This window comes from Leucoraja erinacea, chromosome 19 (assembly GCF_028641065.1).
Source record: "Leucoraja erinacea ecotype New England chromosome 19, Leri_hhj_1, whole genome shotgun sequence".
In the NCBI taxonomy this organism is placed as follows: Eukaryota; Metazoa; Chordata; class Chondrichthyes; order Rajiformes; family Rajidae; genus Leucoraja; species Leucoraja erinaceus.
In genome coordinates this window covers 32,391,001-32,417,260 of record NC_073395.1, presented here as the reverse complement: position 1 = coordinate 32,417,260, position 26,260 = coordinate 32,391,001, and the positions used below count along the sequence as shown (strand labels likewise).

Below are 26,260 nucleotides of genomic sequence, written 5' to 3'. Positions count from 1 at the left end.
TGATTCCTGCTTGTCCCGCTGAGTTACTCCAGCTTTTTGTGTCTATCTTTGATTTAAACCAGCATATTTTATCCCAAAGTATCTACTATTCAAATCACCAACTGTCATTGAGCCCAATGATGAATAAAAAAGAAATATTTTATAAAATTCATACCTCTCTAATATCCCTCTGATATTTAGTACTCATTTCTTCTGATTTAATCAGATCTTTTCTGGCTGTTTCTAGATCCTGTTCCACATCAGCAAACTGACCAGATAACGCTGCTAGACCCTCTTTTGTCTGTGTCATTTCAAAATTCTGTTTCTCCAGTAAGTCCTGCAGTTCCATAACTTGATTCATTTCATCATTGGTGTCAACTGAACCATTGGAAAGGCGCTGCAAAGAAAAACAACAGATACATAGTTGCTCTTGAGAATTGCTAAAATATCTACAATAAAATCAACAAAATCCCAAAACAAAACTGGGGAAGATGAACTATGATTAACACATTGATGGAGGTATGCAAAGGGTCTTGAATGTTTAGACCTTATGTACACCAATTTCAATCAATGGGAAACGGTCATGTTGGTTCTATTACTCAGGAACAAGCTAAGCAGAAAGAATGAAATGTGAATTCAAATTCTATTGTCTGCATGGGATCATTTTAAGATTATGTAAAAGAATTTAAGGAGAGAAAATTAACCTTTGGCACTAATAGGTCTGGAAAAATCTAAGAGCTGCTACTCATTTATCATTGTTAGTTTATCAGACCAGCAATGAAAACCCTCTTCAAATATTAACGGGACTTCTGTTGCCCTTTCACCAAAGCCAAATTCTCATACAACATCATTAGCCTGAAAAAGAGTTGTTTCCCCTCCACAAATGCCTGACCAGATGGATAATTAGATTGTGGAGCAGGTGAAACACTAAGGAATTTTTAGACTATAACCTTGTTCAAAAATATTGATATTTATTATTATGCAAGACCTCTGCATTAATATCATCACTTCTGATCCATAGTAATTCAGTGCTGAGATTAGGTTAAGGATGTGCATGGTTTAGAACAAATCAACTAAATATATTACTGGTGATATTTACAGCTGCCTATTACCCTCTCAGCATGCAAATGCTTGGGATGTAGAAGGAAATTGGGGCACCCATGTGGAAATCCACATTTGCAGGCTCCAAACAGATAGAATGAATGATTCCATAGCTGAGAATCAAAGGGCTATTGCGACCCAGGAAAATGACACCAGAAGGGTGCCATAAGAGAAGAGAATGGATTCTTCTTTTATTTTGTATCGACCTTGAAATTGTATTTGATATAATAACATGTGATGGTTTAATACTTAACGTGCTTAAGATAGACTCCAAGATGTATTTTAAATATAACATTTGTTATGTTGTGAATGTCTAAATGGTGTTATAGTTAGTAAACTTTAAATATAACCTCAAACAATGGAATTAATGCAAGTCTTTGCCAGCTCAATAATACTGCAGAAGATATAAAATTGGTCAGATTTTGTAATTCAGTTTATGATAATTTGAAACTAAATATCCAGCCATAACATAATACTACTAAGACTTGACAGACTGCCTCGTCCAGAAAGGCCTTATGTATATTAGCTGCAGGAAACACAGAAGATTCATACTGCATGAAAATGGAACTTGCTGTGATCATCAAACACTCATCGATGCTAATCCCATCATTCATCTCATACCTGCAGCAACTCACCACCCTAATTCTCCAGTCATTCATCCTCAATAAGTGCAGTTTAGAGTATTGAATTAACCTATTAAGCAGCACATTATCAGTAATTGGGAGAGGACAGGAAAATGCAGGGAAAGCCCATGCAGTTACAGGATAAACATGTAATAATCTGCATACACAGCATTCAAGTTCAAGATCACTTCTGAACTTGTGAAAATGGACATTATTACACTAATGCAAAAAAAAGGTTTCATTCTGACCCTGAGAGTGCTAAATAAATCCAAGGTTACGAGTAGAGAAATGGAAGTGCTTGTTGAAAATTTGCTGTCATGCTCATCTGTTGTAGTGTTATCCAAACAGCTGAGAAAAATCCCACTCAGCTCAGCATTATTAGTGTAAGGTAATTTCAAGTAACTACAAGGATAAGGTCAATGGTAAATTGATGACATTTACAGGAATGCCCAATTAATAATCTTTTGTATAAAGTAAAAAAAATATTGCCATGTGTTTTTATGGGTTTTCTGTTTTTTTCATGGTCATGGATACATTCACTGTCAATTTCATTGCATAAGGATTCTCCAAACAATGTCACAGATTGATATAAGCTTGCTGTTGTCGCACTCTCCAAAGGCACACACTGTGGTTGTCATTAATGACTCCAGCGAATCAATCAAAATGTAGGAAAATGTCTCACCATTTGTCATTTCACCCCAACGGGTTCTTTAGGGAAGAAAATCAGATCCATGAACTTTTTCTGGGTGAGAAAGCATACCCCGTTATTTTACCCCTCTCCATTCTCTTGAATCCTGGCTGACCTTGCACCAGTTTCTCTCCCCTCCCTCCTCGACTAAAAGTCCATTAACTAGCTTCACGGTTTGAAACTATGTATCCCTCTTCGGATCATACCTGTTTCTATATTTAACCTTTGTCCAACCGTCTGCCTATCGGGGAGCCCCCTCACCTGTGCTCATTTGACCGACAATGATTTACCCTGCCTCTTTACGCTTCCAGTTTTTTCTCAGTTCCTCCACTAAAATCAGTCTGAAGAAGTGTCCCACCAAAATATCTCCAAACCATTTTATCCAGAGATGCAGCCTGAACCAGTGAGTTGCTCCAGCACTTTGTGTCAATCTATCTTTCCAAATGGCTGATTTAGAATTATTGATTCAGAGTATCCTGAAGGATGTACGAAATACTTGGAGACAAACGGAGCTATGAAGCTGGTTATCAAGGGAAACGGCAAGATCTTGATAACTTGATGCCTGGACAAGTCAGAATAACTTTGAAGTTTTCTCCAGAAGACTGCAAAGAGTTGTTCTAATTCTAACTTTGCAATTAGAACTTTGTATATTGATGTACAAGGACATTGCCCAACTTCAACGGTATAGATATTCCAGGAGCTAGATGCTCAGGGATTATTTTCTGATTGCTGCAAGATATCCAAATCCATCCTCTGGTGAAATTCAAATCTTATCTTCTCACTAATTCAGTGGATGTAAATGTTGGCGCTAGAGTACCTGTTGTTTTGGCACTACTAATGCTGCTTTGGTTCCAACATGGCACATATGGCAAGTGCTGATGTTTGTAGCATTGGTCTTACTGATCATTAACTTGAAGACGTTAACACATACACAACAAATTCCCAATGGATGAAAGTTGAACCGAATGTTCTTGATGTTAAAGTTGAATGATCCAGCTAATCCCCTTCTTTTTGAATTCATCAGAAGGATGTTTTCACCAGCAGAGTTTGTTGAAAGGACTTCTTGCAGTTTAATTACTAATTGATTTATATTGTATGATGGTAACATTATACAACGGTTGATAGTTCTTGGACTTCCTTTAAAATAATTTAAAGTTCATAGTATTTTTCCTTTGCTTCCTTAATAATTTTATCTTTACTTCAAAATGTCTCCAGATTTGGGTGCATTTGTAGTTACCCTCCTTGTAATAACACATGATTGGTAAGAAAGAGAAAAGATAAAGAGCAGAACAAGCTACAAGAAGAGGGAGGGAAAGACTGAAAGAAGGGCTTCCATGAGGAGTGTTGGAAGGAACTGCAGATGCTGGTTTAAACTGAAGATAGACACAAAATGCTGGAGAAACTCAGCAGGACAGGCAGCATATCTGGAGAGAAGGAATGGGTGACGTTTCGGGTTGAGACCCTTCTTCAGACTGAAAGTCCATTAACTATCTTCACACTTTGAAACTATGTATCCCTCTTGGGATCACACCTGTCTCTATATTTAACCTGCTTGGTATAAGTCCTCCTCATGGAAGATAGACACAAAAAGCAAAGGCCCCAGCACAGTTCCCTCTGAAACTCCACTGGTCACAGCCCTCCAGACAGAACAACACCATTCCATTACGACCGTCAATCTCCAATGAGTAAGTCGTTTTTCAATAAAAACGACCAAGTCATACTGGTTCCCATGCAATTTAATCTCTGGATCAGCCTACTGAGAGACATCATCAAATGCTTTACCAAAATCCGTAGACAAAGATCCGCTGTCCTTCCTTCATCCATCACCTTTGTCACCTCCTCAAAAAACTCAATCAAGTTCGTAAGGCATGGTCTGCTACTGACAAAAGCATGCTTACTGCCCCTCATTAGCCCATTCTGATTCAAAATGCAAGTAAATCCTATCCCAAAGAATCCTTTACAATCAGCAATCAATCGGCGGATTCACAAATATATCAGTGGAATTGTTGAAATTTCTAAGTTGAAATGTGTAGACCTCAAGCTTTACGGAGGCCAAGCTCTGTGCACATTAGTGCTCTACCATGCTTCTTCATCACATACATAGACTTTATGGCAGGCTCAATAGTGAAACGTCTGGCTAAATCTATACTTTACCCTTGAAGATTACTCATGCCCAGAGGCTTATTATTGAACAGCAAGAAGTTGAGGATTGTATCCTGATTAATAGAGATTGATGGACCATGATTGATGAGTATGGTGCTTTACACCAAAGATTGAATCCAGTAGTGCATTTACTACTTGAAGATGCATTCACTGGCATCGGTTCTGAAAGTACTTCATTAAACTTTTATCATATTGCATTCAGGTCATTGGGGCAGTTCAGTTCAGTTTATTATTATTGTCACGTGTACCGAGGTACAGTGAAAAGCTTGTTATGTTATATGCTATCCAGTCAGCGAAAAGACTATACATGTTTACAAGCTAGTTGTCCACAGTGTACAGATACAGAATAAAGGGAATAACGTTTAGTGCAAGATAAAGTGCAGTAAAGTCTGATTAAAGATAGTCCGTGGGTCTAGTTGGTCTAGTTGGTGTAGTTGGTGATAGGGTGGTTCAGTTGCCTGATAACAGCTGGGAAGAAACTGTCTCTGAATTTGGAGGTGTGTGTTTTTACATTTCTGTATCTCTTGCCAGATGGGAGAAGGGAGAAGAGGGAGTGACCTTATCCTTGATTATGTTGGTGGCCTTGCCAAGTCAACATGAAGTGTAGACAGAGTCAGTGGAACGGAGGTTGGCTTGCTTGACGGGCTGGGCTACGTCCACAACTCTGCAATTTCTTGCAGTGTTGGAAGGAGGTTCCCAAACCATGCTGTGATGCATCCCGATAAATTGCTCTCTGAGGCACATCTATAAAGTTGGTGTAAGTACACCTGCTATTGCCTGCTTTGAACTACACTGCATATATTTGTAATACATTTGCTTTTCTTCCAGTCAACAATGTTCTTTGGGCATCAACTACTATCCTCCATAATGTTTAACTACACTTCCAAACTTTGTGGCAGTACAGAATTTTCAAACTTTATGTTGCACACAAACTTTTATGTTTTTGTATCCATGAATGGGAAATGTTTCTTCACTGGAATTTTCCTGGGAGTTTAACATTTTTTAAATCAAATTAGCTAGGCTGTCATAGATTTGAGTTTAAACAGAAGCAATATGATCATTTTCACAGTCACACAGTACAGTTAATAGACCTGGAGTTGACACCATAGAAGTAGTCATTAATAGTCACTATCTAATGTTGACACTTTTTCAAAGGGAGAGCATGGAGTCCATTGAAAAGGGAACACCTGCGAGGTCAGCCGCAAAGGACTGCAATTTGCAGAAGAAACTAACCATGAAAAGAAAGGGGTTGGATTCATCTGATGAGCTTTGTACTATTCCATGCTGTGCACTATTCCATGCTATGCACTATTCCATGCTGTGCACTATTCAAGATTCAAGATCAAGATTCAATTTAATTGTCATTTGGACCCCTTGAGGTCCAAACGAAATGCCGTTTCTGCAGCCATACATTACAAACAAATAGACCCAAGACACAACGTAATTTACATAAACATCCATCACATTGCTGTGATGGAAGGCCAAAAACACTTATCTCTCCACTGCACTCTCCCCCCCACGATGTCAGAGTCAAAGTCAAAGCCCCCGGCTGGCGATGGCGATTGTCCCGCGGCCATTAAAGCCACGCCGGGTAATGCAAGGTCGCACACCGGGTCTTGGTGTTGGAGCCCCCGGCGTGCGCTCGCAGAGTCCCGCGGCCATTCCAAGCCGCGCGGGGCGGTGATGTCAGGCCCCGCTCCAGGAGCTCTTCGACCCCGCAACTCGGGCGGGAGAAGTCGCCGTTGCAGGAGCCCTGAAAAGCGGTCTCCCTCCAGGGATCCGCGGGCTCCCAGTGCCGCCGTCCGCCAGACCCGCAATTGCAGCCTCCGAATCTCCGGAGGTCGGGCCGCAGCAGCGCTCCACCACCGCTCCACCCGCTCTGGACTCGGCCAGCTCCGCGACAGTGAGGTGAGTCATCGGCACCAGAGTCCCCGGCCTTCTCCCGTTGGAGGCCGCTCCTCGTTGCAGCCCCAACGACAACGGAGACCCGACAAAAAAGGTCGGGTCTCCCGTGCAGGGAGACCCGACCTTTTCCATGCTATGCACTATTCCATGCTTTGCAGTTTTCCATTGCTTGACTTGTTGGAATTTCATTGTTTTTGGAAGTCGACTTGCTGTGTGAGATAATGGTGATATCAACAGCCTCCTCAAAAACAAGGGGTTCTTTCTCACCCAGAAACAGTTAATGGACCTGATGGCCTGTACTAAAAGTAGCTGTTAAAGTTTACACAGTACTTAACTATCTTTTGTCCCCAGATCTTTAATGGAGCTGACGGAAATATATCCTCAATCTCCTTTGGGCACAAAAATGCAGCAAACAATTGACTAATGGATGGATTATAATGAACTTCTACCATGATGATCCTAATCAAATTGAGCAGATGCTCAAATTGCACCTCCATCATTAATCTAAACCAAGTCACACACATGACAACAAGGTATATCAATGAACTATTAGAACTTTAATTCCATTTAAATATTCATGATAGTTTTGTTCTGCACAACTAAAAGGTTAGTGTCAGCTTTGAACCTGGAGGCAGACTTGGGAGTTTGGTGATATTGCCGATGAGAAACCAGATATCAAAAGCCTTGATCAGCTGTTCACCAGGCCACGAGGGTGGGCAAGATGAGCTTCACGTGTTTAAATTGACTTGAAGGCACTCTTCAACACTCATTAGCACAGATATCCAGAATAATTTCAAGTATGCTCATAAGAAATGTACCAGACCATGCATTTTAACAGATGAATCCACAGGAGGACGAGGATGAAAAATGAGGGGGAAGATAAATATTGTAAAACAGTACCAGTTTCCCACACTACTGCCCATGATGTCAGAGATGGCTTATAACATTGTTAGTTATCACCACTGAAAACCCACTCGATCCCTCCAACTCCTTAAGTGAGCAAAAATGGTGATAACATTAGAAATATGAACTAAAAATAGAAAGTGAAGGTGTGGCATCATCTGTTGAAAGAGAAACCATTAATGTTTCTTTTTCTGATGAAGTGTTTTTATTTTCATTTACTGTTCTCCTCGGGGGATTTCCACCTCTCCTTTGTCATCTTTAGCCTCATTGGTTTATCTTTCCCTCCTAGCCTTCAACATAGTGTTGGCAAATACTTGCTTCCACAAACATATCTCTTTCCTCACCAAATGTCTTCAGCTTCAACTCACCTCACATGGATTTATACTGCAATCCAACTCTTCACAATTCAGCCCACCTGCAATCACTGTTATATTCAATTTACCCAGTGCTTCTCATGGCAGTGTTGTCATCAATCACATCCTGCGACCCATGCTAAATGTACAAGTTCACACGTTATAGGAGTAGAATTAGGCCATTCGACCCATCAAGTCTACTCTGCCATTCAATCATGGCTGATCTCCACTTCTTAATCACATTTTCCTACCTTCTCCCCATAACCTTTGACCACAGTTCTAACCAAGATTTTGTCTATCTCTGCCATAAAAATATCCACTGACATGGCATCCACAGCCCTCTGTGAAAGTGAGTTCCACAGATTAACTACCCTCTGACTAAATTAGTTCCTCCTCACCTCCTTTCTAAAAGAGCGCCCTTTAATTCTGAGGCTATGACCTCCGGTCCTAGATACTCCCACCACCTTTCCACATCCACTCTATCTATGCCTTTCATTATTCTGTGAGTTTCAATGAGGTCCACCCTTAACCTTCTAAACTCCAGCGAGTAGTGGCCCAGTGCTGTAAAATGCTCATCATATGCTAACTCACTCATTCCTGGAATGTCTGGTGTCAATATATGAATGCTTGTGATCTCTGCACCAATACCAGCTCAGTCAATCTCAAAGCTGTCTCAGCCACATTTGGCTCTACTACAGATGACATTTACCCTTCCTTTCTGATGTTAAAGATCACAAACTTCAACATCTCAAGTTCTGATAAAGTGACTTCAATCTGAAACGTTAACTGTTTCTCTTTCCACTGATTCTTCCTTGATCTATAGACTTTTTTCGGCATTTACTGTTACTTCAAGTGAGAAAATGTCTAGAAAAGCTCTAGAGCAGTCAAAGCCGACCCCTTAGAATCTCTTTGTCAGAATCGTTGAAAATGCAAATGGCTGGAGATGTTGTCAGGAAACTCATGCAGGTACTTCATTCCACTATTTTAACTTGCCCAGAAATTATACATGTGCAGATGGAAATTCCAATATCCTTTCATCAAATTTTCACCAGCAAGTTGAAGCAGATCTGAAAATGTTCTTGACATTTTCCAAATGTTTACTGAAAGGGGTGGAGGATTCACAGATTTCTTGGACTAAATGTTGTTAGGAATGAATCACAGTGAATAAAGAACAAGAATGCCAAAGCAGAACACAAATAAGAAATTTGTCATTTTTCAATTGGAAAGGACCATTTGGAATTTAAGGCTTTTAAAAGCGATTGATTGCCTATAACTTGAACTAATGCCACACTTGACAAGCATACAAAGAATGAGTTTTACTTGAGACAATGCATTCACTCACCTTTCCATGAAGCCTCTGACCTGGCTCTGCTCCCTCTGGAAGCTCAGATTCTGCAGATTCTTCATTCTTCTGAAAGTGTGCCTTTTGCTCTTGCTGTAGTGCTATCTGTAAGAATTTAAATAAAACACTTGTCATAAATGATGTATGAAATTTGATAAATATTTCATGGAAAATTAAAGCTTCTCTAGGCTGATTTTATTCCAGTATAATTTTCTATTTGAAATTATACTAAAATATACTTAACGGAAATGAATCTCTACTTACATATCATGCGCCAGTTATATCCTTAAGTACCTTCTACCTCTAAAATTATATTGATTTCATTCTCTACAACCAGCATGCATATAACATGGATGCACTTCAACATGGTGTACTTTCAGTGAAACAACCAACTACTGGGCATTAGATGTAAGGTCCAAAGGGTTGTATTGTCTATTGCTCTATGAAATGAATAATGCAGTATAGTAGCTTGGAGACACTAATCTCTAGATTCCCATTCTTGTTTGGATATCCCAAGGATTGCATCCCAGCAATAAATAAATATTCTGGGAGCAATAAATATTCTGCCAAAAGCCCACTTTGTACATAAAATGAAATTCAAAGGTGTTCAAGGTGACAGGTTCTGAAGAAATAGAACATAGAACAATACAGCAGAGGAATAGGTCCTTCGACCCACAATGTCTGTGCCGAACATGATATCAAGACCATTACTTATCTACCTGCACATCCCCCCAAACTCTGATGTTAACTGTTTCTCTCTTCACAAATTCTGCAGTTCTGCATTCAATATTTTAAATTATAATTAAACAATGACATAACTACAATAAGACATAACTTAAAGTAAAATTCTGATAATCTGGCACACTTGGAACTCTGGAGGTGCCGGACAAGTGTACATTCTGGACTATAAGATGTTATTCTTATTCATACCCATACAAAATATATCCCTTTTTTTTAATATGTTACACAATGTATGATCATTTTTTTTCATTGAAAAATGGTTAGTTAAATGGAGGTGGAAATATAGAAGCACTCTGTACCCTGGCTCTGACCACAAGCCTACCATGCTCCTGACCCCTGGGGTTCCAGACTACATAGAAACATAGAAACATAGAAACATAGAAATTAGGTGCAGGAGTAGGCCATTCGGCCCTTCGAGCCTGCACCGCCATTCAATATGATCATGGCTGATCATCCAACTCAGTATCCCGTACCTGCCTTCTCTCCATACCCCCTGATCCCCTTAGCCACAAGGGCCACATCTAACTCCCTCTTAAATATAGCCAATGAACTGGCCTCAACTACCCTCTGTGGCAGAGAGTTCCAGAGATTCACCACTCTCTGTGTGAAAAAAGTTCTCCTCATCTCGGTTTTAAAGGATTTCCCCTTTATCCTTAAGCCAGCACTACAAGGCTGGCTCTGGCCGCATACCCAGGCCACAATACAAACCTTTGCTCTGGCTACATCCTCAACCATAAGCTCTGACAGCACACCCAACTTGTGCTCTGGACTCCTTACTCAAACTTTAGAAAAATGAATGAGCCAGATGCCAAAATATCAGAATGTTGCAATAATTAGATGTCAGGTTATCACAGTTTCATTGTGCTAAAGTCTACTTTGAATACTAAGAATATTGACACAAAGTACAGGTACTGGAGGAACACAGCAGGTCAGGCAGCATCTCTGGGAGAACATGGATAGGTGACATTTCAGGTCGGGATCCTTCATCAGACTAAAAGCCCTGTCCCAGGGTACGAGTTCATTCCAAGAGCTCTCCCGAGTTTAAAAAAAATAAAACTCGTGGTAAGCATGGAGAATTAACGTAGCGGGTACGTCGGAGCTCGGGGATGTATCTTAGCGGCTGGTAACACTAACGGCAGGTACTCGGGAAGACTCGCTAACGGCAGGTAAGCACGTAAAGACTCGTGAAGATTTTTCAACATGTTGAAAAATGTCCACGAGAGCCCCGAGTACCAACGAGTGGCCATTACCGTAAATCTCCGAGTTCAAATCAGGGCAAACTCAGGAGAGCTCTTGGAATGAACTCGTACCGTGGGACAGGGCTTTAACTGTGGTGTGGGGGGAGAAAGATGGAAGAGAGGTGCTTGCAGCTGAACAAAGGCCTGAGATGAAAATATTACAAGTATAAGATAAGGATAGAAGAAGTGGGAGTTGCAAAGCCAGAAGGAGGAATATAGGTGGAAGCGGACAGGGTAAAGGGATAGGTTACACAAAAAAGCTGGAGAAACTCAGCGGGTGCAGCAGCATCTATGGAGGGTAAAGGGATAAATGGATCTATATCCAGCTGGAGCACAGGAAAGAGAGGCGAGAGAAAAAGAAAAGCTTAGGGGAAGGTAGATGGGGGGTGAGGTGTTTGTAGGCTAGTTACCTTAAATTGTAGAATTCAATGTTCATACCATTAGGTTGTAAGCTACTAAAGTGGAATATGAGGTGCTGTTCCTTGAGCTTGCATATCGCCTCACTCTGGCAACAGAGGAGGCCCAAGACAGAAATAGAAGTATGGGAAAGGGAAGAGGAGTTAAAATGGATAGCAACTGGGTGATCCAGCAGGCCTTGATGGACCGAGTACAAAGGTTTGGCGAAATTGTCACCTAGTCACAAAGGAGGCCACATCAGGAACATCAAATGCAGAAGATGAAGTTAGAGGAGGTGCCGTGAACCTCTGTCTCACCTGGAAATATTGCTGCGATCCCTGGATGGATGTGAGGGAGGGGGTTATAAGGAACAGGTGTTACATCTACTGTAGTTGCTAGGGAAAGTACTTATGAAGGAGGTGGTTTTGATGGGAAAGGAAGGATGAACAAAGGAGTTGTGGAGGGTGGCAAAGACACAATGAGTATGGGAAAATGTGACTGGTGAGATCACATTGAAAATGTTGGATATGTAGGAGAATGATGTGTTGGATGTGGAGGCTGATGGGGTGAAAGTTAAGGACCAGGGGAACTCTATCCTTGTCCCGTCTGGGGATAGGGCAGAACTACGGGACCCAGAGGAGAGGCGGGTGAGGGATTCATTTATGACAGCAGAGGGAAAATCATATTTATTAAAGAAAAATGACATCTCACATGCCCTAAAATGGAACACATAATTTTGGGAGCAGATTCGGCACAGTAGGGAGAAATTGAGAGTAGGGATAGTGTCTTTGCAAGAGGTAAGGTGGTATGAAGTGCAGTCTAGCTAACAGTGGGTTTGTCCTAGACGTCAGTTCATATTCTGTACCCTGAGATGGAGGCAGAGAGATCAAGAAAGGGGAGCGAGATGTCAGAGAGAGTTCAAGTGAATATGAGGGCAGGGTGGAAGTGAGTGGTAAAGATAATGAAATCAATGAGTTCTACGCAGATGCAGAAGGCAGCCCCGGTGCAGTCATCGATATAAGGGAGAAAGAATATCGGCATGATACTAGTGTATGATGGCAACAAGGACTGTTAAACATATCGACAAAAGGGCAGGCATAGCTGAGGCCCATGGCAATACCCTTTACTTGAAGAAAGTGAGAGAATAGAATAGCATAGTTTCTTTATTGTCATTGTAACATGAACCATGTACAACAAAATTTTAAAATGTCAGCCAGTCAGTGCACCATTCAAACATTTCTAAAAGCCAACGTTACATACAAGATAAAGTTAGATGAAGTTAGAGGAGGTGCCGTGAACCTTAGAGGAGTCTAAAGAGAAGTTTTTGCGGGTGAGGAGAAGTTCTGCCAGATGGAGGAGAGTGTTAGTAGAGGTAAACTGATTGGGAGATAGATACAAAAAGCTGGAGTAACTCAGCGGGTCAGACTGCATCTCTGGAGGTGACATTTTGGGTCGAGATCCTTCTTCAGACTGATCATGCCTCTGTTTATACCAGCATCTGCAGTTTCTTGTGTCTAAGAATATTGATTCTGAAAAATATTTTCAAAAGATGTCCATGTAACTGAAAACTGCATAGCGTACAATCATCTGAGAATTAAATCTAATCTTGAGTGCCTTTAAGAGTAACTAAAACAGTATATTTTTGGGTGGTGTGTAGCCACAACATATGCCTCATTGACGTATTGGAGATGAGGAATTGACAATAGAGATTGCTTGTTTTACAAAACAAAAATATGGATTCCTGCCTTACTGGAAGAAAATTATAAATAGGTTGCAGGACAGATGTGTGGATCAATCAATAAGGGTGTGGGTGAATTGGGTAGTATGGAGCTGGGGAGTTCCTCCTAGTGCTGCATAATATTTTATTCCTGAGTAAGTCAAGTGGTCAGGCCCATGATTTACAATCACATTTGTGGTAATAAATTTTAAATGTCCCCAAACAAGCATATATTCCCTAAATTAACATACTCAACAAAATATCAGCTGTTTGTGATGTCTGGAAATGGATGAATTATTTGACAATAGCTGCAAATGCCAGTGTACATTGGGTAAAAGCACTTTAAAACATACCAATTTATTCCGCATTTTCAACCCCTTGCACAAAATTTCAGCATCAGACAATCCTATTTTAGGACTCTCTTGGATAAAATTCACAGCATAGGTCTTTTTATAAGCTATATAACAGATCTTAAGCACAACTTAAAAATAGCAGCCAATGCTCAGCCAATATAATTTCTCACTTCCTACCTCTTTCAGCAACGAAGAAAGATAGTTTGTGACACATTTTTGAAATGCTTGGGCTGTTGCCTTCTGACTAAGATCTGGATTCTCTACCAGGTTTCAATGTGTCATATGATGTATAAAACTTTTTGTTTCAATTGTGTCAGATTAAATGTTTCGGAAGGAACGGCAGATGCTGGTTAACACTGAAGATAGACACAAAATGCTGGAGTAACAAAATGCTGGCTTAAGGGGTTGGACAGGCTAGATGCAGGAAGATTGTTCCCGATGTTGGGGAAGTCCAGGACAAGGGGTCACAGCTTAAGGATAAGGGCGAAATCCTTTAAAACCGAGATGAGGAGAACTTTTTTCACACAGAGAGTGGTGAATCTCTGGAACTCTCTGCCACAGAGGGCAGTTGAGGCCAGTTCATTGGCTATATTTAAGAGGGAGTTAGATGTGGCCCTTGTGGCCAAGGGGATCAGAGGGTATGGAGAGAAGGCAGGTACGGGATACTGAGTTGGATGATCAGCCATGATCATATTAAATGGCGGTGCAAGCTCGAAGGGCCGAATGGCCTACTCCTGCACCTAATTTCTATGTTTCTATGTTTCTATGTAACACAGGCAGCATCTCCGGATAGCAGAAATGGACAATGTTTTGGGTCGAGACCCTTCTTCAGACTGTGAGTCAGGGGAGAGGGAGACACATTTGGGGAAGAGTAGGGTGTGAAAATGATACATCAAAGGGAACGGAGATCAAGGAAAATGTAGAATCATTGTTAGCTTGGGGAAAGTGACAGCAACGCATAAAAGGATAAAGTTTCATCAGGATGACAGTCAAACTGGTCGGAGAGCTGGGGGAGTGATGGAGAGAGGGGGAAAACATGGGTTACTTGAAGTCAGAGAAGTCAATATTCAAACTGCTGGGTTGTAAGATGCCCAAGCAAAATATGAGTTCCTCCATATCCTTTAGAACATTGAGTGTGCAATGCAATTTTATTGTGAGGCATGAAATGAGTAGACTTCCATAACCCATCAAAGTTATTTAAATAAAAGCTCCCATTTACATATAATCACAAAATGTTATTTGGGAACATCACACAAATTAATATTACTGCAGATAACCAAAGGCTTGATTTAAGAAATAGATTTTAAGTCTTGTATTTATGCAAGACAAATAGGTTTACAGACGGAATTCCAGTTCTTATGACCTTGACAAGTCTTAACCAAATAACCGCATCACCCCTATATCAGAAGAGTTGGTTCCTAGTCACTGACGTGCTGCAAGTTCAAATGGGTTTGGTTAGACTGAGGAAGTAGAGTGGAGAACTGAGCTGCTCAATATCACGATACATTTTGTGACAAAAGAATCTGGCAAGGTAACAACAAAGGTGGCAGTATGAAACGTTCTGAAGATTGAAGAAGGGATCAAAAAACTGCAATAAATACACATGACCAAAGAAATGGGTATGAGGATGAACATTAAGTCTGGAATTCATTCGTATGTGTATATCAAAGTGTTGAAGCTGAGGTTCCGCTTGTTGAAGTTGAGGTCTGATAATTTAGAATCAGAGCAAGAAAGGGGTAAACGGTTGTAAAAGCATATCAAGGGATGCATTTAGGAGGAGAGGTGGAGTGATAGAAAAATGAAGGTGAAGACAGATCTTAAAGACTTTGAATTCAAGAACTGTTGCAGTTTGTGATTGTTGACATCTGAAAAGAAGCAAACAAAGTATTTTATTAAAGCACTAAATGTAATAAAGGATGAAGAAGTTCCACTATCCGGGGTAGTTGAAAGACAGAGCGAGTCAGTGCTGTTGGAGAAAGAGATCAAGGGCCTGTAAATGTTTGTGCATTACATTCAGTGTGGTTCACGCAAAGAGTGAAATAAATCATTATAATTATAATCTTTTTGAATTAAATCCAAGCTGGACACAAACTAAGGAAGGAGATGTGGCTATGGATGATATCTTATCAAAAACAAGGACAAAAATGGAAACTAAAGATGATTAACAGTTAAGCAAGATAAATAGAAATCTGGTTGGAGAAAATATCACAGTGTTATATCATTCGGCATTCCTGGAAGAGAAGCAGCAGTGAATTAAACAATAATCCCAAAACAAAATACTGCAGATATGTGAAATTAAATAGAAAACATGAACGACGCTCCACGTCGGAAAGTCAGTATTTGTAGTGAGAGAAAAATAAAGTTAGTGTCTCAGAACAATGATATTTCCTCAGAATTGCTCCCCTCAAACAAAGGACAAAATGATCTGAAGTATGATCAGGAGAAAAAATATCACAAGGCTCCAATCACTATCATTAGCACTAGCACTTAAATAAACAAGGCCGAGAAGGACACAGACCTAATGCAGCCAATTTTGTTTTGTGTAGATGGACAAAATGGCCTATAAGAGTGCAGTGCAACTGTATGATTCACACTAGAATCAGCAGAAGACTGGCTGACATCCCTGATTTGTAGAGAGTCATTGACTGTGAAGACCCCACAAATAAAGAAATTAATTGAGACCTATTCGCTCCTCAATGCTGATTTACTGGGAGAATGTACTGGTAATTGGAGAAAATGTACTGATAATATTAATGAAGATCTCATGAAATGAAGTCCGTAAACAACACAATGAAGCTTTCACGCCAACCAGATTTTTCTCTGCCGCGCTGAAAATTTGTCTCAAGGGTCTAAACAGATCAACACGCTTTTCAATAAGTAACCGTCAGGATCTCCAGAGTGGATGTTATACTGTTACCTTATTTGGCAACATTTTGGACCAGGCGGGGAAACAATGATCTAGCACCCAGTCTATCCAGATGATTCCTTGAAGGAGGAAGAGAGGAGGAGGGGGAAAAGGAACGAAGGAGAGGATTCACATGAAGAAACGAATAGTCCAGCAGCACCAAATAATACAGCAGGGAATGTTTATATCGTTGTCGATTTCATCAGTCCACCAATTTAACCGCCACACATAAAATCTACTTTTCTCAAGCCTCATTCCGAAAATACAAGGCATTCTTTCCAATATTCAGACATCTATGGTGTTTTACCAGTGATCATAACTAAAATGGCAACTTTTCAACCAGCAAATAAAATAGACAAAAATGAGAAGTGGTGGACGGAAAGCCAGAAAGTTAATTGTCTAGTGCATAAATTTGCATGTCCTTCTGCAAAATCAATTCCTCCTGCAATTTATATATGGTGCCAGGAGCAGAGACAGCGATCAATTGCCTGGTTTGTGCTTCATGTTTGTATCATCTATGATTTTACATTGAGGCAAGTTCCAACAATTGTGTAGTTGAGTTCAATTCTACCAGCACTGAGTGCTGAAATAGTCTCAGCCAAATCCCGTAGGTTTTGGAGGACCATTAAAAGTGCCTGTGAATCGGTCATCAATGTACAAAATAACATAAGGAGTATTCACTGGAGGGGAAGCAAGGGTTGAGACTCTTTGAAAAGCGGTGTGGCTTCCATATTCTTTTGCACCACGGTTCCTTGAAAGGTCTTTAAGAACTTCATCGCTAGCAATGAGCTGGAGCAACAGGATCAACATGATTGCTCTGAGAACCAGCAAAGGGTGAACAGCAACATTCTTGATTGAAATGAAATATGACATACAGTATTCTCTCCCACACAGCCAGATTCTCCTATCACCCAACTATAATAGGGGCAATTGTAATAGTTGCAAATTAAATGACCAAACAGCAAGTATTTGGGATGCGGGTGGAAAACAGAGCACACAGGAAATTTGACTTTTTCAGAGGGACCACATGCAAACTCCACAAAGACAGCAACCATGATCAGGGTTGAACCTCGTGGGTAAAGCTGCCAGGCAGAGTGCTACCTGTGCTACCTGCTGACCTGCTGCTCAGCAAGCAGGGAATGCATAAGTCTCCTAAATGCATCTGCCCCCACTATCCTTCGCTGCAGTGCATTCCAGGCACTCACTGCACTCTGTGAAAGAATCTTGCAACTTCTCCTTTAAACTTTCGCATAAGGATTCTGGCTGTCGACCCTAATTTCATATACTTCTATTAAGAGTCCCTGCAACCTCCAGAGAAGCAGCTGAGGAGATGGTGTCAGGGATATTAAACAGACATTCGGATGGAGTAGGACTATTATTAACTGGTCAAAATTGTTGTATTGATGCGGTTGTCAACAAACACAATATACTTGGAGCTGAAACTGAGAATAGTGAGGTACAGCATGCATGCTTGGAGATGTTAGCAGTATTTGTCTCAAACATGAGTGCCTAATCTTACAAGCATTTACAATGCCGTTATTTGTACCACCTTAAAGGAATATCAACCATTTCAGCAAGTGCATGATGGCTTTCATCAAGGGAAGCATTACAATGAATGTTTCACATGGGCATTGTACATGGAAATGTAGCAAACCACTCAATAGCTCATTCAAATGAAAAATAGTGGAAATCTCATGGTGAGGAGTGATGGCGACAGAAGAAATGGAAGTGGTGCCTCTGCTTGCAACTTCAACTTGATATTCTGTTCCCCCCAGCTCATAGTCAGTACATCACATGCTGCTTCAGACAGTCTACCCTCGCACAGATGCAGATTTTTTTTATAGGTTTAGTAATATAATAATAAATTGATAATATATAGATTTGGTATACTCTGAGATACACCGGATGGTCTAATGGCTTTACTTACACTATTTCTGAGTTTCAGTATGGGGTTTTAACCTCACATTACTGGGTGTATTGCCAATGGGTTAGTATGTCAATTTACAGATAGATTAAGAAGAGTGAATAGCTGCAAGATATTACAGTCCTTTATTAATTCACAAGCATTGTGCTTCAGTGTTTCATGCATGTAGCCCTTTTTTAATTCGGCATTCACCAATGAAGCAAAGTGAGTTTAAGCAGTGAATTGGGGAAGAAAGGAATGATAGGAAAATCACATTTAATTTGCTGACATGTGGACAACCCATGCGCACAGATAGTTTTTCAGAAACTTTTAAATTGTCAGCAAAATAATACTTCTGGTAACGAAAGCCCTATTGTTCATGAGATGGTGGCGTACCATGCTAATGTCCACGGAACAATAATCAAGGAGAGCAGCTAATATTGTTTACTGTGGCACATCTACAAAATAAAAATGGCTGAGAAAATGCATAATCGTTGTTTAAAAAAGATTCAGTGGATAAATATTTTGGAGTAAAGTAGAGCAGAGGCAAACCTTTGGAAGGACTCATGCTAAGAGGAAGCTAATAGTTTGCCTCCTTAGGTGAATTAAATGTTAGCTGCAGCCTAACCTTGTCCAATATACATCACACTGGTCAATATCCGTTGTTGTATGTGCTCTCTACCCAATCTTAACCAGGTATTATATGTATGTGATTTAAGGTGGCACTAAAATGTAGGCCTGTAAAGTATCAAAGAGAATCCTTAAAAGTCACAGCACGTCACGGCATTAGTGCATTTACCAACCACCTGCTCTTAAAACCCCCTGCCGACAATTATTATAATATTCTGCTGCCTGGAGAGCAGGGATAGTTTGTTGCCAGAGTGTGGAGTTAGCACTTGTCTATCCATTAATATATCTTACATTAACAAACCTGGATTTTACTACCAAAACAATTCCCTCTCAAAATCCATACGTTATCCACAGTCCAAGAAACAAGGTAACTGGAGGGAGATTAAAAAAATGTGTAGATGTAACAGGAAGTGCTTTTCCAGTTTTTGCTTGGGATTCAGAAATAGCAGGAGCTGATATCCCAGAAGTCAAGCTATTCTGCAAACGTTTTCCTGATCAGAACCTCTCAATCAATCGATTTCCCATCAAAATTAGAGATCTGATGTCTATCCACCAAGTTTCCAGCCCTGTTCCTAACCTCTGATGTTTGACTCTCTGAACTTTTAAAATCCAACTGATTATCCCAACCCCAACACACAGAACAAAAATAAAAAGAAAATAGGAGCAGGTGAAAGCCACTCACGTCTGCCCTAGCATTCAAATATGATCTTGATTGTTCTTTTCCAGGCCTCGTCCCGTCTGCTGTGCCTTTCAATTCCCCGATATTGAAAAATTAATCTAATTCTTCATTAAATATCCCCATGATTTAATCTCCATGGGCAAAGAATTCCGGAGATTCATCCGCTCAGGATCTTGTATTTTTCAATAAGATTAGTTTACATTTTATATTCAAAGCTACATATGAGGAGATAACATTCTACTAACCAGGAATTGGTCAGACTCCTTTAGACTGCCTCCAATGCCAGTATAAGGGGACCAAAACTGTTCTCAGTATTTCAGGTGTGGCCACACCACAATAACTGTCATAATACATTCCTATTTCTAAACACTAGCCATTTATAAAACTCTCATCTTGTTTGTTGGCAGGTTTGTGTTGTACCTATATTTGTGCTAAAATGGTACACAATAGTTCTACAATAATTGCCCCACCTTACTCACCATTGTCCTGTGATGTAAATGAAACATTTTGTTCAGATTGATGGTATATTTTAAAAGTTATTAACGTTTAAAAAAAATTAATTGGGAGAGAGTTCCCGTGCGCGTCTTTACTGGCATCACAAAGGGCACCCGATGGGTCCTCAGCCATGCCGGCGCAGTTGGGGCCTTTCCAGAAGTCAGATCGGTATCTTTTTTTGACAACGGTGACATGGGTAAGAACACTTCCATTTTAGTTTTACTGTTGCCGACCACGGGGATCCGCTGCCTTGGCACTGAGGCTGGGGTTGTGTCTGCGGGCAGCTGGCTCTGGGGGGCGGGGAGAGGCCATGCCAACGATCCAGGGTCTGGGCGCTGAGGCTGGCTCTGAGGCCGACGATTGCTGCTGCACCTCTGGACATGCAAGGTGGGAAAGGAACTGGACCCTTGAGATCCTAAGGTGAGGAGGGAGAGTGGAGGGATTGAGGGAGAGGAGGGGGTAGGGAGGGAGAGGTGGTATGGGGGGAGTAGAGAGAGAGGAGGGAGGAGTTGGAGAGGTGAGGAGGGATAGTGGGGGGGTATGGGAGGTGAGATGGGGGATAGAGGGATAGGAGGTAGGGAGGTGAGAGGAATTATGGAGAAAGGAAGGGAGTGTCTGAGGGTAGGGGAAAGGAGAGGGAGGGAGAGGTGAGGGAAGGATTGGGGAGGGGAGGAGGAGAGGGGAAAGAAGTGGGAGGGTGAAGAGGAGGGGGTGGGAGTGCTGGGCAATGAGGGGAAATGAGCCACTCCTGCGCAGTTGGGGGCTATGGGTGAGTGGTGGAATATTGCGTTGGGGAACGGGTTGCGTTGGGGGACCAGGCCTCCCATGTGACAAGGACCCAATGGGTCCCACTTAGTCTAGTCTTAAAATAAATGGCAATATGCCATTTGTCTTTCGACACACGCTGCATCTGTCTGCCTGCTAAAGAACATGAATTGTGCAGGATCCCTCTGTACTTCACTCTGTAATCTGTAATCTTTCTCCATTGAGATTATAGGTTGTCTTTATATTCCTCTTACTGAAGTGCATTGATCTCACACATTCCCACATTAAATACCACTTGCCAAATTTTCACCCACACATTCAACCTACCTATATCCTGTTGCAGAGTCCAAATAACCTTATTGCAACATGTCCTCCCACCAATCTTCTTGTCATTAAGAGACTTGGATAATTTATACACTTTTTCCCCTCCAGATTATTAATACAAATCAAAATATTTGACAGCCAAGAGCTGATCCTTTTGGTACTTTAGTAGTTTAATCCTTCAGCCTAAAAAATACATATTTATTCCAACTCTGACCTATTTAATAACCCATCTTCAAAACATGCTACACATAGTTCCCCTAATACCATGAGCTCAAATGCACCAGCCTTTTGGGTGGCAAATTGTCAAATGCCATTTTGTAATCCAAAATACAATCCCCACAGGTCCCCTTCTATAAAATCTGCCTGGTACATTATCAAAGAACTCCAGCAAATTCAATGATTTATCTTTCATAAAACTATTTTGATTTTGTTTGATGACTGGTTATTTCATCCTTGATTATAGACTCTAGCATCATCAACAAAAGATGTTAAGCTAACAGGCCCATGATAACCCACTTCCTCCATTCGTCAACAATGAAGTCATGTTTGTCACTTTCCAATGCCCCGATACCTCCTTAAAGCCCTGTCCCACGGTACGAGTTCATTCCAAGAGCTATCCTGAGTTTTTAAAAAATCATACGTGTGGTAAGCACGGAGAATGAACGTAGCGGGTACGTCGGAGCTCGGGGACATCTCAGCACAAACGGCAGGTACTCGGGAAGACTCGCTAACGGCAGGTAAGCCCGGGAAGACTCGTGAAGATTTTTCAACATGTTGAAAAATGTCCATGAGAGCCCCGAGTACCGACGACTGGCCATTACCGTATATCTCCGAGTTCGAATCAGGGCAAACTCGGGAGAACTCTTGGAATGAACTCGTACCGTGGGACAGGGCTTATATTCTTTTAATCTCCATTTTTTGATGTAAAACTCACTGGCTCCAATCTTCAGCTGTCAACCACAAATCAACTCTCAATTTGTCAGGATGTACCCAAGAAACAGATCTGATTAATTTGAAGCAGTTTCTGCTGTTAACCTGAGCAGTAGTTCTGGGAAACTCACACTTTTCAATTGGCCAGCAACTAAATCTTTCACAATCTCACCCCACTCTCCACTGCCTCCCATAACCATGCCTTGGCAGCTAAATTAACTCAGCTTCTTCCCTCTTTACTCCCCTCCCTTACTTTGTCTCTTCAAGGCCTTTAAACCTCGGGTATGGTCAACATTTTATCTCCAGTTAAAGAATGAAAATTAGATTACAATGAGAGCAAGTTATTGCTGCCAAATTATACAATTGGTACATCAAGATTAATTTAGTTGTGTACATGATCCCAGCCTTGCGAGCTAACTTTTGTTAGCAAATAAAACATTATTAGCCTTAATTTAACTATTTTAATTAGATTAATTAAGGTATTTGCATTAGCAAATTTAATAAAATGCATTCTCAAAAATTCTGTTTGAAAATGCATCCTTTCTAAATTATATTTAATTTACACATTATATGAGTTTTGCAATTTTTCACTATTTTTAAAATCTATTAATTTGAGATGTAATTGTTTTAAATGTATTTTAAATCTTTAATCAACACGATCGCAAAAGGCATTAACACATTTAAACAAGGAGTATTAAAACATGTTCTGAGTTTCATCAATGTGTTAGTCTGCTCATTAGTCTTTACAGTGGGATGAAATATTATCACCTTTTATATACCATTACCAATTAGACATAAATTAAATCAGCATCCCCCAAATGTAATCAAAGCAAAATTAAGTTTCATTAAGACTGACATCTTAAATCGATTTAAAACAAGTGAGCAGATTGATTTAAAAGCAATTGCATAAGATTTATTGTCTACTGTAAAACAATAAAAGTCAGCAATTACTGTGCATTTGTCAATTCAAAGTAATTAAACATATTTAATACCACTGCAACAATTTATTTGAATCCTTCAACATCATTGTGAATATCGATGGAGTTTGATCTCAATTCTGTTTGGATTCAGAGGCTCTAACTATATGGGGTCTTCCAAAATTTCAGCTAAACTTGTGATGGCATTTGGTCAAAGATAGCTTCAGGTATGTGTTCTGAGGAAGGGTCTCGATCAGAAACGTCACCCATTCCTTCTCTCCAGAGATGCCGTCTCTCCCGCTGTTATTCCAGCTTTTTGTGCCTATCTTATGAGATATCTAAAGTGCTACTTAAGGGGACACTTATGGCCTTTGTCTTTGATAAGTCCTCTCAGATGGTGGGCCATAAGTTATAGGAGCAGAATTTGGCTATTCAGCCCATCAAGACTACTCTGCCATTCAATCATGGCGGATCTATCTTTCCCTCTCAACCCCATTCTCTTGCCCTCTCCACATAACCTCTGACACCTGTACTAATCAGGTGTTTGAGCCATAGATGATCTTATCAACACTGTGTATTGGCTGGTAGCTGGATATCTTGCTTTCTTTCCAACCCCATCTGTTTTTTTGGTCACAAGTCTTTTTGTTGGAACTCAGCCTTTTGAATTCTGCATCTATGTTTTTTTTCCCTGTCTTGAAATATGATGCGGATTGCTGTTCAAGATTCTACGTGTCTATAACTAATTAGTTCCTGCATTTTTAATTATACCAACTTTGATATTTTTGGATAGTCTTCATAGAAAAAGAGTGGTCTACTGTCCAGCAATGGCCAACACCCTCCTGCATAGACATGGACTAGAATAGTTAAGTGAAAGGATTGGAGAAGTACCAACAACACTATCTCTGCGACATGCTCCAAATTCATTGGCAGGGTAAGCAAATTAATGCCTGGATTCTCTTCCAGGAACTACATCTCCAACATCCGGAATCTGATCACAGTCAATTACCCTTGGGGGGCAAGCCATATTGCATGCACGCCTAACACCAGACCTCTGAAACAAGTACGCTATTACAAGTTTTCTCATGGAAAGTGATTTGCAAGAGAACAAAGACAATGCTTCAATGTCCCTTCCAAAGCCTCTTTGAAAAAATTGTACTGAATTCCTGATCCATGACTACTCAAAATAGGGTAACTAAATATCTTGAGGTTTTAAGACAGAAGCAGGCAGAAGCCATATGCAACGTCTGGCCCACTTTAACCATAAAACATCATCTTCCCCATATCTGCAGTTCCCCAAAAGACTATTTAGTCACCTCGGAACCCATAGAACTAGAAAGTCATCTGATAGTTAGCAAAATCTAAAATGCTGGAAGAACTCTTCCAATCAGGCATCTATGGAAAAAAAGGCTGGTCAACATTTTGTGTTGACTGATTTCTCTTCCACAAGAGGCTGCCTGAGTGGCTGTGTTCTTCAGGTTATTCTGATTCAGATTCCAGCATCGATAATAGTTGTTTGTTCTCCATCAGATGTCGGCATCTTGTCTTTGATGTTAATTCTTGAAGCAACATTCTAGAAGGCTACTAAAACCGGTGACATACTACCAGAGATGGTTGTTCTTATAAGAAGATATCACGATTGGCCGCTTACCAAAACACACTGTCAGTGTGCTTACTCAGATACATACATTTTCAGGCGTTTCTTTCCAGCGGCTATGCATGCTCAGTCACTGACAATATTCAAAGTGGAGGCTGACTGATTTTTAGACAACAAAGGAATCAAAAAGTATGGGACTGAAGCAGGAGATGAACTTAAGGCATGGAGCAACTATGAATGCCAGAACAGGGTTGTGGAAGGGGATGTGGGTGGGTGCACGTGGCAACTCCTGCTTCTATTTCATATATTTTGGGAAAAAAAAGAAATGCAAATATGAATCAGGCACATCTGATAAATTCAGAAGAGTCAACATGGCTATGAGGTTAGAGTTGTGGTGGCCAGTTTAGTTTAGTTTAATTTATTTTAGTTTAGAGATACAGCACGGAAACAGGCCCTTCGGGCAACCGAGTCCGCACCGACCTGTGATCCCCACACATTAACACTATCCTGCACATACTACGGACAATTTACACTTATACCAAGCCAATTTACCTACAAACCTATACATTTTTGGAATGTGGGAGGAAACCGAAGATCTCGGAGAAAAACACACATGGTCACGGAGAGAACGTGCAAATGTCGTACAGACAGAACGTAGTTGGGATCGAACTTGGGTCTCCGGTGCTGCAAGTGCAGTAAGGCAACAACTCTACCGGTGCCCCACCATGCCCCACCATGCCACATACAATTAAGTGATCATGATAGATTTTTTTTTTTGAGCTTATAGATACAACACTGAGATAATTAGATTGTTAATTTTGTTTTTGACCCGGATTTAGTTTGACCCGGATTTAGTATTTGTATGTATAGTGTCATGAAAAAAAAACTAATATGTTTATCAAAAAGGAAGGCAATCAGATAACACCTCTGAGAAGAACAATCCCTGCAACCCCCTGCTGAAATGGACTACAGAAATTAACCGTTATTATTCAAGGAAGGATACATTTCCTGGGAGTCAGCAGCATTTCAAAATCGTCAGTAATAAGTTACGCATGTAAAAAAGACTAGGACAAATAAAAATGCAAAATGCTGCAGAAATGTCATGAAAAATATCTGTACCACAGATTTACCATTGAGATGCAAAATAAGTCACTGTAGTCAGTTTATCCTCAGCAATCAAAATCTGTGAAGTGAGTCATCACAGCTTTACTGCAGGACAGGATATACTATACATGCCATAGTGTAATCTGAATACTTGTGATTTCTATCATCAAGCCGTCTGTCACTGCCAGGTTCCACCCTGCACTTCACACCTACTCTTGCATATGGAGTCAAACTGTTGTGTGTCTTAACATAGAAACTTGGAATTTACTCTCAGTGAAGTTATCAACAGAACCTTAACTTGTTCATATCAATGTGCAATTTACGTGATACATTAATTAACACCTCTACGAAAATAATGTAAAAAGTAAATTGATAACACTCATCAGCATTCAGAAAAACATCCAAAACTTATGGCACTGGAAGGTATTCAGCCCATCATGTCAATCCCAGTCAAAATGAACTACGAGGAGAATCACAATTCCCACCTCTATTTATGCTGTAAAGATCATCAT

At 40.5% G+C, this 26,260-nt stretch overlaps 1 protein-coding gene across 1 annotated transcript in view; it reads right to left on the bottom strand.

The window, feature by feature from the left end:
• ppfia2 (PTPRF interacting protein alpha 2) overlaps positions 1-26,260 on the bottom strand; it is a 281,508-nt gene that overhangs the window by 84,068 nt on the left and 171,180 nt on the right. Inside the window, 2 exon segments of the mRNA XM_055650768.1 lie at positions 155-376; positions 9,058-9,162. Of these exon segments, the coding sequence (XP_055506743.1) occupies positions 155-376; positions 9,058-9,162 (327 nt within the window).